The 13,342-nt window shown below is 34.3% G+C and overlaps 1 protein-coding gene across 1 annotated transcript; it reads right to left on the reverse strand.

Moving 5' to 3' along the window:
• Positions 1-11,035: 11,035 nt before the first annotated feature.
• On the reverse strand, positions 11,036-13,013 carry LOC107913262 (DEP domain-containing protein DDB_G0279099). The gene has a single exon (XM_016841789.2). The coding sequence runs from the start codon at positions 12,264-12,266 to the stop codon at positions 11,202-11,204; it is 1,065 nt and encodes a 354-aa protein (XP_016697278.2). The 5' UTR covers positions 12,267-13,013; the 3' UTR covers positions 11,036-11,201.
• Between the last annotated feature and the right edge of the window lie 329 nt (positions 13,014-13,342).

Raw genomic sequence — 13,342 nt, forward strand, 5'->3', positions numbered from 1 at the left:
TAAAAGTCTTAGCTCAGGAAACAAAAGAGTTGAGAAATAAATCTGTATCATTAGTTAAAGTATTATGGCGATGTCATGGGATTAAAGAAAGTGACGTAGGAAATGGAATAACATATGAAATCTCAATATCCCAACCTTTTCTCTAGTAAGATTTTTTAGGACGAAAATTTATTTAGGGGGAGAGTTGTAATATCAAGTTTTTCAGTGGTGTCAGAACAGTGGTTTCAGGACCTCAAATTATGGTATGTTGGTTCGTAAATATTATTTATATAATATTACGAGGTAATTAAGGTCGTATTAAAATTTTGGTAAAGAAATTTTAATATTTACTTAGTCAATTGTATAAAATGGACTAAATTGTAAAAGATGCAAACTTAGTAATTAGTGAATTCTATTGACTTGATAGCTTAATTATTAAATGAAAGGGGACTTAGGAAATAATTAACTCATAAGTTTTATTGATGGACGGTTTTAGGCCTTTAAAATTGTTGAATTTTATGGTTATAGCAAAGGGTAAAGTTCTAATTAAATAAATTAACTAAAGAATAAGAAAACATAAAAATTTGGCTATCATCTTTTAAATGTTCTTCCACCGAAAATCAAAAGGGAAAAGTTACCATTTTTGGAGCTTGAAGTTCGGCCATTAAAGTTCTAATTTTTATGTTTTTGTTATCATTGCAACTAGGTCCAACTAACCCGAACCTTCATTTTTGAAACCGTTAAGAATCTTGAATGTTTCCATTGTTGAACATTGATTGTTTTTTTATGTTAATGATGAATTTGAAGTATTTGTTGTTATTTTGGATTTATTTTGTAAAGTGATTTTTGTTAGTTTTAGTAAAAGGATTAAATTGTTAAAATGTTAGAAATCTCATAGTCTAATTGTGAAATAGTGATATTTTAGGGACTATTTCCTAGCCTTAAATATTGGGCAAAATGTATTTATTTTCAAAGTGGTTAATTTGATGATTTTTGGGATAAGGGACTAAATCGCATAAAGTGTAAAAGTTAGGAGCAATTGTGTAATTTTTGTAAATAGAATTGTAAAAATTTTAGAATTTATTAATATATGAAATTTAAGCTAATAAATTAAATAAATTATATTTTATATCAAAATTCTGTTGATATATGGGGAAAGGAAAAGTAACGAAGTACTCCCTGAAATTCTACAATTGCAGCAATTTAGCCCAAGTTCATAGTATTTCAATATGTAAATGTAATTTGCTAGTGAATTATATTAATTTTCTTTAATTAATTGATGAATATATGTAAATAGGTAAATTTAGTTTGGATAATTATATATAACTATGAAAGTTTCAAATATTTTGTATCATTGAAAGTGATAGAGAATGTTGTAATGTTTTTCTTGGATCAATGTTAAATTTATAAAAAAATTAAATGAATTTAAGTATGTATTCAAAAATGAAGAAAATGTCCCTAAATGCACATGCGTGCCCCTGATTGTACTTCGGTACCCCTGAATGCACATATGGGCCCTTTTTGTACTTCGGTACCTCTGAATGTACATATGTGCCCCTGTTTGTACTTTGATACCCCTGAATGCACATACGTGCCCCTTTTTGTACTTGGGTACCCCTGAATGCACATACATGCCCCTATTTGTACTTCAGTTCCCTTGAAGGCACATTTGTGCTCTAAATGCACTTTAATACCTCGGTATTGCATCATTGATGCCCTTGAAAATGGGGTATTGACTTATTGTATAAACCAAGTTTAATCAAATTAAAATAAATGTTATACTATGACATTACTAGGCTATGTAAGCTTATGGTCTTACTTATGTTGTTTTGTAGTTAATCGTTGCTGACCATTTGGAAAGATCAACTACAAAGCTCACACTATCTAGTTATTTTTGGTAGCTTTTGTATCTCTTTTTGGGTGGTGGCATGTGTATATAGGTTTTGGTTGTAAGTTATTTATGTTAATTGTAATGGATAGTTAAGGAGATTTGTTAGCATCTTTTGAGTATGTTTTGTAATGTTAGAATATGAAATCTTATGTATAAATGGAAATCCTAATGTTTATCTGGTAAACTTTGTAGAATGTTAAAAAGGTAAAATAATATAGTTAGTTTTGGTAGCTTAAATTGGAAATTGGTATTAAACAAAGTCTTGTTAGGTTATTGAATGTTTAGTTATGAATTAAGGTGCCTATGAGTGGTACATTGGTTAGACACTTTAGGTTGATTGTTTTGACATGTTTAATGATGTATTAATGGTGTTTTGATCATAGGTATGCATGTGTTATTGGTGTACCTTATTTGGCAAGATTTGGTATTGAATTGACTTGAATTAAGGGTTAAATGGTGAGCAGATGTCCTGGGACACTGTCTATCACATGACCATGTGTCACATACGGTCACTCCACACGGCTGTGTGTGCCAAGTCAGTAAGTTACACGGTTAGACACATGAGCTGTGACACAACCGTATGTCCTTGTTTCGAATGCTTACACGGTTTGAGCTATGCCACACGGCTGTGTGACCCTTGTTTTTCAAATTTTTCTGAAATTTTCTATTTTGACTCAATTTAATCCTGAATTGTTCCTAAACTATTTTTGAGGCTCTGTAAGCCTAATTCAAGGCCCATGTTTGTATTCAAACTATGAATAAATATTGTTGTTGTATGTTTATAAATTAATTATTTAATTTTTCTAAAATAAAGTGAAATGTTCTGTTTTGATTGGTAACACTCTATAACCTTAATCCAACAATGGAGATGGGATACGAGTGTTACACCTTTGGGACATATGATTTTTTGAGTTTGTTAAATACACCCCAAGATTTATCGATAGATGTTGTGAATGAAGGTTCGAGTGAGGAGAATAATAATAATCGTGAACACCCCCAACAACCTCTACCTGGTTGTGGTCATATGACCATATCGCGATCTGTCATCGAAAATTTGAGTCCACTGCCACGGTTCTATGGTTCTCAACCACTCTCGAAAAGGACTATTCATTTCTCCATGCATATCAGCCTCAAGCCTGGGCGACCTTTGCTTGAAATGGTGTTGCTCTAGCTCGTATTATGCATATGTATTCTGAAAAGACATGTTACCTTTATGAGTTAATTTGTGGAAGTATTAAGAATATTTAAAAAAACTGTTGAAATAGAAATTTACCCATGTTCACCACTTGTTTTGCGCCAGTCTGTATTCTTATAGTCTTAGTGAAATTGGTGATAATATGGCGAATGCAGTAAATGGATCTCCAAAGAACACCAGAACGCCTAATCGTGGCAATTAGTCCCTTCGATATATCGGATATGATGCAAATATTGTCTTCTTTAACAACATACGTTCGCAAGTTCGTCAGGAAGAATTCTCATGATTTTATGTTCTCCAACTCCACAATGGCAAACGCTAATGGTAACAAGTTTAAGTTCCCATATTTTGCAACCGTAATAAGGAAGATCTACGTATATTTTCTATATAACTAGGTGTCATCAACCTGCACAAGCGACTTGCAGTGGGGAAAGGCCTTCACGCATGGATCGAATGTCCAGAACATCTGGTGGAAAATTCTTATTTTCGGTTGTAGTTGGTCGTTTGGACTATAATAAGGTCGTCTCTGCTACTCAATGACAACCCCTGGCATGTACTCTTGCATAACGACTATCTACCCCTAAAGTTCATTGTACGACGCATTCCAATCTCCATGCAACTAGAATTGTTTTTGCATTTCAACAACCAATACCGATACAGGAATAGTCGACATGTCTTTCACCATTGGCATGATACAGTTGCAGATAGTTTTTGTAACACCCCTAATCCAAATCTGTTGCAAGAACAAGGTTACAGAGCATTACCGAAGTTTACAAAACAAATAGATAGAAATTTCACATCATATAGTATTGTCCCTTATATCAGCCCTCGAGGCCCAAAATACATATTAAAATCAAGTCGGGACTAAATCAGGTACTCAAAGAATTTTTTGAAAAACATTAAAATTTTTTCAAAGTTGCAGGGGACACACGGCCGTGTGGCCAGGTCGTGTGACTCATATGGTCAGGAGACACGCCCGTGTCTCTGGCCATGTTGGCATTCAATATAGGGACACACGGCCATGTCCCAGCCCCTGTCTATGCCTGTGTGGGTATACTGACTTGGGACACACGATCAAACCACACGCCCGTGTGCTAGGCCATGTGAGTATACTGACTTAGGTCACACAGCCAAACTACACATCCGTATGCTAGGCCGTGTGAGCTATTTGAGCATACTGACTTGTGAAAATTAAAATATACAGGAGACACACGGCTGAGACACACGCCCGTGTCTCTGCCCTTATGGACAAAAATAAGTTCCAAGCCACATTTCTCACCCAATTTGGTACCAACCTAAACACAACAATTTGCGTATCAACAAGCCATAACAAGGCATTCAAATCAAGCCAAAATCAAATCTTAAACATGTATTGTCACAACATATAACCAATATGCCCTTAGGCACCTCAAATGACAACTTAATAACATGTCAACCAAATATCCAAAATTTACCTAGATATTCAAATGCATATATGCATAATTGTACCAAGTATACTATTTCAACTAATCATCAATATACCTATAAGTTTCCATCATTCAACCATATTAAATACACATTAAATATGATAAGACTATATATATAAACAAGTCAAAATGTACCATACACAAGCCATTCAAATGGCTAGTCTCAACCAAACATTTATATACCATTAATGGCCAAAATAACATATACATGCCATTATAACCGAATTAATTTACTAAAAGTACCAAAATGGCAGATGGATAGTGTGATATAACTCCGACCAGCTTCCAACCCACTCTAGCTTCTGAATTACTATAAGACACGGAAAATAACACAGAGTAAGCATTTAAGCTTAGTAAGTTCGTATAATACAGAATTTAACTTACCATTTAATCACATTTAAAGTAAGCATACAAACATATCCAAACCAATTTGGCCAAAAGCCTAAACACATATCCTCAACATGTTAGCCATTTAAATCATATAAATGATCCAACACACATGGATGAATTCATCAAGTAATCACATTTCATGAATTTCATGTATATATCGGTAATAGTTCATATCGAACTCATATAATTTCATAACAGAATTGTGCCCGTTAAAACATTTAGAATATCGTTGGATACACGGTTAGTACACACGAGGTGTATTGAACTATAATCCGTCAATTTATATTCATATATGCTCATACGAGCTGTAAACGGGAAGCTCCTCCGAGCTGAATAACGGGAAGCTCATAAGAGCTGAATATCGAGAAGCTCATGCGAGCTGTATAACAGACTGCTCGTAAGAGTTGTATAACAGGAAACTCATAAGAGTTGTAAATCGAGAAGCTCATAAGACTTGTGGTGTGTCCGCAACACATGCAGGACATCAACCACAATCAATAACCCTAATGACATTGTCATTTGTATCCTATGAATTTCTTAATGTTCAAATGGGACTCGGTAATTATTGGATATAGAACCGGTAATTATTCATGGCAATAGTACAATTCACAAACAATAATTCAATTTAATACATATGAATGTACAATTTAATTACACGTACTTACCTCGGTAAATGTACGTAGATACGGAGGTAACTAATCCAATATTTTCTCTTTACCTCGATTTAGCTCTGTATGAGGTTTATTCAGATCCAAATGAGAAAAATAAGCTTTCTAAAACTTAAGCTTCCATGGCTAGGGTTTTCATTTTTTTCTTTTGGTATAAGATGATGATAATAGATGATAATAAATTATTTTATTAATTTATCATCACTTTATTATTACTTTTTCCAAAATTAACCTTAAAAATTTATTAAATTTCCAATGATGAATAATCATACTTATCCACTAAGCATTTTAATGGTCTAATTACTATATAAGGACCTCTAATTTACAATTTCATAGCTATTTAATACCTTTAGCTATTAGAATTCAACCTTTGCACTTAATGCAATTTAGTTATTTTCATCAAATTAGGTATGTAAACAGTAAAATTTCTTAACGAAATTTATATACTGTAGACCATAAAATAGTATTAAAATAAATTTTCTTTTGCCTTCGGATTTGTGGCCCCTAAACCATCGAATGGATTTCACTAAAAATGGGCTGTTATAGTTTTCGTATCAAGTTTGAGATGATCTTGTGTCATACATGCAGAAGTACATGTATGAGGCCCAAAATGCAACTTGTACTCGTCAATTGCACCCTTCTACTGACCTCCAACACTCTCCAATATATAATGTTGGTTTAGACACAACAATTTTGTAGTCAAGTGACACGTTCATGCTATACCACTTAATGGAAAATACGTAGTCTTCCTTGTTCGCAAATTTTTGGCCCACGAACAACCTTTATTTTTTGGGATCTGCGGCCAATAGGTGAGTAGGTAGTATATCGGGGTATTCAGAAAACTTGAATGCATGCACTGCATCGGGATCTACGACCGACATATGGGTCCTAGGATCATTGCATATGACAATGCCTTAACTTGGGTTCCCGGCTAAATACACGCAAACATTTCCATCATCATTCACGTATTCGTCGTCAATATCATTCGAGACCTCGTCTAAATCGAGATCACTATAATCTTCAATATCATCATCAGAATGACTATTATTATCATATTCATCTTCACCATTTGCATCAATCTCAATCAACACCGGATGTATTTGTAAATGAGACCCCAATTAAGGTTCTCAAATATAGGTAGAGCATTAAGATCGATGTCAAACTCGCGTACAGACAATCACTTATCGACAAACGCTCCGGGAACCTTCGTACATGAATCTTGAACTCCATATTGTTCACTTAATGGAGTGAAATATTCAATTGGGTCCACATCAGCTAACTTAGCAAACAACTAAATCGATTCAGTGTTCACACTCTCAATCGGGCAATAAAGTGTGACCATTGTCTCCACGTTTTCATCTTCTACAAGTTCTATCTTGGTAAATTTGATGGGATTTTATGAAACTAGGAATTTGTAGAATAGTTTTGACATCCTCCTCCCACAACATCTAACAATTTTTGCACTATCCTTTCTTTCATATCATCAACAGACATATTTCTATTAAATCTCATTGTTATTTGTTGGCAATATTCAAATATATAACTAATTATTGTTCTTAAAATTACTCTATCAAAATAATGTATACATAGAGCTGATTATCCATCTTCAATACCAAATTTGTAAAAATAATTAAAATAATTAAATTTGTCAATAATTATTTGAAAAATAAGATTTGGCTATAAATAATATAATATAATATAATATAATTAATTATTGTACTAGCCTTACAAATCTTTTTTTCTTTTCTCTTCTACAATTTTTTTTCCTTTCTTCTTATCAGTTAGATGCTACAACCCTTTAAGAAAACACATAAAATTCCTACAACCCTTTAAGAAAACACAAAAATTTTATATATATAAGGGTCCGGTGCCGCCTGCAAGCGCCCCTTCAAACTTGGTGCCGCCTAACAATGCCTTTCCAACCATGATATAGCCTGAAATTCCCCTTCCAACACTAACCCCTAAACCGTATTGTTAAGGATCGACCCGATTAAGTAACAAGTAAAAAAATAGCGGAATAAATTGAAAAATTGAACACACAAATTTAACGTGGAAAAACCCCTCCAAAGAGGATAAAAAATCACGGGTAAAGATAATTTTACTATAATGCCAAAAGAACGAATAGTACAAAAGATGGAGATAAAAACTAAACCCCAAAAATAAAAAACTTTCAAAACGTGAACAAAAAATTCTCTAAATGTGTTATGAGTTATAATATCTAATGGGTGTATTTTCTAAGGTTGTAAAAAAGCCTATTTATACGACAAATTAATAGGTTAAATAATAAGAAAATCTAGACTAATCAGAGTTTGATTGAAACAAATAAACAGAGTTTAACTAGAAGGTTATTTCTCAAATTTGAATGAAATAGGAGTCATACTTAACAAATCTCCACCTTGACTCATATTTCCACAACGCCATCTTTGCTAAAGCCTGCCACAGGCCTATCTTGAACTATGCAGGGAATTAACTAACTCAAATTTGTACTTAGAAACTGGAAGACTTGTAGCCTTCAACTTGTACACTGTCATATCAAAACTAACCCGGGTATGATTTTCACAAACACAGTGCCCTAACTTTTCAAAACCTGTATCCAAAAGAGAACCTCTGTTCAACGAAACGGTCATATCTTTTTCCCTCCTATGACCAAGTTGCCTCTACTCCAAACGAGTTGACTTCGACTCCGTAATGAATGAGGGACGTCTAATTTCACCGGTCACTGTAGAACCTTCCAGAATATAAAGACTGCCAATTTTTTTTACCTTTTAACAAAACGAGAGCTCCACGAGATACTTTAATGCCACTCGACTCGATGTTGATTCTACATCCTTTCGAGTCTAAAATACTCAATGAGATGAGATTCTTTCGTAAATCAGGTACATACCTGACATCTGAGAGTGTCCTAATCGTCCCATCGTGTATCATAATTTTAACAGTACCAATACCAATTACCTTACTAGATGAATCGTTTCCCATGCGCACAACTCCACCTTCAACCGATCTGTATGTGGAAAACCATTCTCTATTGGGACACACGTAGAAAGAACAACCCGAATCTAGGATCCACTCGGATGTAAGCTTAGAGTTATCGCTCGTTGACACTAAAAAGAAATCATCACCGCTTTCATTGGTCAAATTAGCACCAGCCGTTACTCTCAGCAGCTCTTTTATTTCGTAGTTTATATCAATCTACTTTGATGTGACCTAACTTTTTACAATAGCGACACCTTTTGTCTCATTTCTTTTATGCTACCAAAACGGAAGCTTGTCTATCTGCCTTGCTATCCACACCAAACTCATTATAGAGTTTGTCTCTACTCAACAAATAACCCTTCACGTATTCGAACGAGAATTTGTCTCTACCATAAATCAATGTCCTCCTTGAAAAACTTGTATGAAAGGGGTAAAGAGCACAATAATAGCATAGCTTGATCTTCATCGTCAATCTGAACCTCAACGTTCTTTAAATCATTTAAAAGAGTAATGATTTGACTGATGTGATCTCTAAGAAAGTCACATTCATTCATGCAAAATGTAAATAGATGTTGTTTCAACACTAAACGATTAGCCAGAGACTTAGTCGCATAAAGAGTTTCTAACCTTTTCCACAAAGCGGATAAGGTCTTCTCCATCAATACCTCATTCAATACTATATTTGCGAGGCACAATTGGATTGTAGATAAGGCCTTTTCATCAAGCTCTTCCCTTTCTGTTTGATTTAGATTCTCAGGCTTTTTCCCGGTAACAATTTTTTTCAAGCCGGTTTGAACTAAAATTGTCATCATCCGAACTTACCACAAATTAAACTTTGTCTCACCATCGAACTTCTCAATTTCAAACCTTGTTGCTGCCATCTCTGAACGAGCTAATCTATGAAAATTAAACTAGCTCTGATACCACTTGTTGGAGATCGACCCGATTAAGTAACAAGTAAAAAAATAGCAGAATAAATTAAGAAATTAAACACACACATTTAACGTGGAAAAACCCCTTCAAATAGGATAAAAAACCATAGGCAAAGATAATTTTACTATAATGGCAAAAGAACGAAGAGTACAAAAGATGGAGATAAAAACTAAACCTCGAAAACAAAGAACCCAAAAATAAAGAACCCTCAAAACGTAAACACAAAATTCTCTAAATGTGTTATGAGTTCTAATCTCTAATGGGTGTATTTTCTAAGGTTGTAAAAGAGCCTATTTATAGGCTAAATTCATAGGTCAAATAAAAAAATCTAGACTAATTAGAGTTTGATTGAAACAAATAAACAAAGTTTATCTAGAAGATTCTTTCTTAAATTTGACTGAAATAAGAGTCATACTTAACACATATAAATCCCTATATTTACCTGGTATAAGTGTGATATATCGGTGCCGCCATATAGAGTGGCACCACCAATAAAATATTAGTTTTTTATCAAAGTTATTATGGCCTAATGGTAGTAGCCTTATGATAAGGACAAAAAAATGGGTGGTGTTGCCACCTTATCAGGTACCACCCGGTATTACTGTTTATGGCATATCATTTTTGTAAATAATGTGATAGCCCTACTATTTAAGTTATTAAATTAATTTTTTTTATATTATTGAGATAAAAAGTCCCTTTAAATTAATATTTTAACAGAAGTGATTAATGTTATTAACTATTTCTATGAAGAGAAGTTACAATAGATTGATTAAATCCAAAATTTTATCATGGTAGAAAAGATCAGCCATAATTAAACTATTTTTGGAAGAATGCGTCAAAGCATATTTGTTCTGCCAATAGGATAGGAGGGATGAAACTCAAGCGTCGTCTGAACAAGTTTGACAAAAGATTGGTTCACATATTCCGTGGCTGAATCCATTAACCTACTGACATACGCAAAGATTTCAAACAGAAAATATATTGATGTAAACATTTTTTTTATAACCACGTATATATTTATTCTTTTAATTTGACTATAATAGATATAATTTTAGGATTGGATCCAACAACCCATCAATAAAGATTAAAACTTTATGTTTAACTTGAAAGAGGAAAAATGTACTATCAATATATTAAGATTTTTAAGGCACAGTAGAAGAAAAGAATTATTGGATTCTCATATAATTAATCAGATATTATGATCATCTAATGAAAGCAATACAAGAGACAGACAAAAAACCGTTAACCTTACTTTCGGTAATCATGAAATCATCAAAAGGACAAATGAGGCTGTAAATCGAAAGAATTCTTTTTTTTTTGTTTGTTTTTGGTCTTTCTGTGTCTGTCTCTCTGTTTCATGTGTCGTTTGTGTACTTTAGTGACAGTCACGAATCGCCGTTTCATGCTCTGTTAAAGTTTATAACTTTAATCATTATAACCACCACTATCCCTACCTTTGTTTGATTTTCATCTTTTTCTTTCATTTCTTTCCACCCATTTTTCTCAATCATTAAATACATCAGAAACGTGGATTCAGCAATTTGAAGTTAAAACACAGAGGTTTTTTATTTGGAACAAGAGCTGCACTTTGAAGTATTTCAGTATATAATCCATATAATAAACAAAAACTAAAACCCCAATAAAAACGAAAAATAGAAGTAGATACTTATGAAAGAAATGAAAAAGGGAAGCATGCGAGGGATTGTTCATGAGTGTTTCTTTAAGGCTCCATCAACATAGCTTGCATGTGAAAGCTCTGTTAACCATTCAAACGTTCTATTACGTGACAAAGCTTGCTTTCCTTTCCTTTTCTTCTTTGTCTTCAATTCTTGCAGCAGCTTTTTCTTGTCTTCCATGGCGGCATTGTCCTTGCTACTTTTAGTCATAATTACGTTGTTCAATGGAACTGTTCCAATTGCATCTACTGAACATTTGCATCCACTGAATGAGCCTATTCTCTTTCCCAAGGACCCTTTGTTCGAATCCTGCGGATTTTTCACCACTTCACCACTTTTGTTAACAATCTTGCTGCTGCTGCTGTTCTTGGTGCTTGAACTGCTGTTACTGCTATTACAACTGCTGTTTCTACTCACAGAATTTTTATTGCCATTGTTGTTGTTGTTGTTGCTACGGGCTTTCAAGTCTTTTAATTCGAGCTCTGGTGCTCGAACTAAGCCTAACCTGAAAAAATCCCACATCGATGATGATTTCTGGGTTCGGCTGCTGACATTGATGGGACGAGTTCTGGACGATCTTATTTGGGGTTTGGGACTTGGATGAGTGTTGAAGTTGTTTCTGATTTTCATTGGCTTTGAACTGGAACTGAATGTTCTTGGTGTAACTGTGATGGAATTATAGCTGCTGCTTCTGCTGCTGCTACTACTGGCACTTGTGAACCTACTCAATGAACCATGGTCCATGGATTCTGACCTCGACAAGCACCGGCTAGTGTTGAGGCTATCTTGGCGGCACCACCCTGTGAGCCCACTATCTGAACTAACTGAGAGGCGCAGGGGTAGAATTTGGCCTTGAAAGAACACTTCATCAGCAGCACACATTTCTAGTTCGGTTGAAAGAGAGCCACACAATGAACCAAAGTTGAAATCTTCATCTGTTTTAAGTGCTTGGGGTTCCTCGCCATCTTCCTCGTTCTTTGTCTGGGTTCGCTCCTCTTTAGTCAAATTGACCGGCAGATCACACAAAGACAATGCTTCATCTTCCTCAGCTTCCCATTTCGCATCATCCTCACAGATAATCTCAGAACATCCCATGGCTTCAAAGTTCAAACAAACTGAAACTTTTTGTAATTCAGAAACACTGTTAGGGAAGCAACAAGGGGTGCAGAAAAAGTGGGTTTTTTATACAGCAAAAACTAGACAAATTTGAATTTTATAGAGAGAGAGAGAGAAAGGGAAATAGGGAGACAAGTGGAATATAAAGCAAAAGCTACGGCAAAAGCAAGAATAAAGAAACAATAGAAAATGCAGAAGTCAGTGCAGGCGAAGCAAACCGGGGGGGGGGGTGTCTTCTTTCTTGTTTGAGAAAGAAGCATAGGGGGACCCAATCAGGCCGGTCATTACCCAATAGCTATCAGTCAAGCTACTAATATTTATGGACTCTCACTTTCACCAATACAATTGTGGTGGAGGCCAAAGGAGGTTCAATTTTTTTTTATGCCCTTGTGGGGCTAAAACCTAAAGAATAATAGCTACAAGACAACACAATCTAGGACTAGGCATGCAAGATTTATACAATTCTACACAAACATCTACTTTGGAGCATGAAAATTGGAAAGAAAATCTATAAAAAAAGAAAAAAAAAAAAAGGAATGCTAATCCACTGTGTTAACCAATGATAGAAATTCTCTTTTGTTTGCAGCAAAAAAGAAAAAGGGAGGGGGGGTATAGGATACCATCTATGGCATTTACATTCTTTTGGGTATATTCAATAAAAGAAAATATACAACTGTTGATGATGGCATTTACATTCTTGAGATGGAGACTAATGGAGACTAGAGACAGATGGGTTGGTGCTATTTTTATTATACATAAAAAAGAAAAGAAAAAAAATATGGGCGTTTAAAACTTTTAATGTATAGACTATAGAGTAGGTGAGCATGGTTTTTGGTTAAGGGACAGGTTGTGACTTATGTGGTGCAAATTAGAGCTTTAAAGATTTGAATCTTTATGGCCATGGGGAGACCTATTGGGGTTTTCTTTATTTTTATTTTTTAAATCTTTGTTCTAGAAAGGTATTTTAGCCTTTTGCTGATGAAAGCAGGAAAGGAGTGAGTTGGTTGTATAGATAAAGTTATATTGTAACAGCCTAGAGTAAAAAAAAAATTCAA

The sequence above is a fragment of the Gossypium hirsutum genome, chromosome D11, assembly GCF_007990345.1.
Source record: "Gossypium hirsutum isolate 1008001.06 chromosome D11, Gossypium_hirsutum_v2.1, whole genome shotgun sequence".
NCBI classification, from domain to species: domain Eukaryota; kingdom Viridiplantae; phylum Streptophyta; class Magnoliopsida; order Malvales; family Malvaceae; genus Gossypium; species Gossypium hirsutum.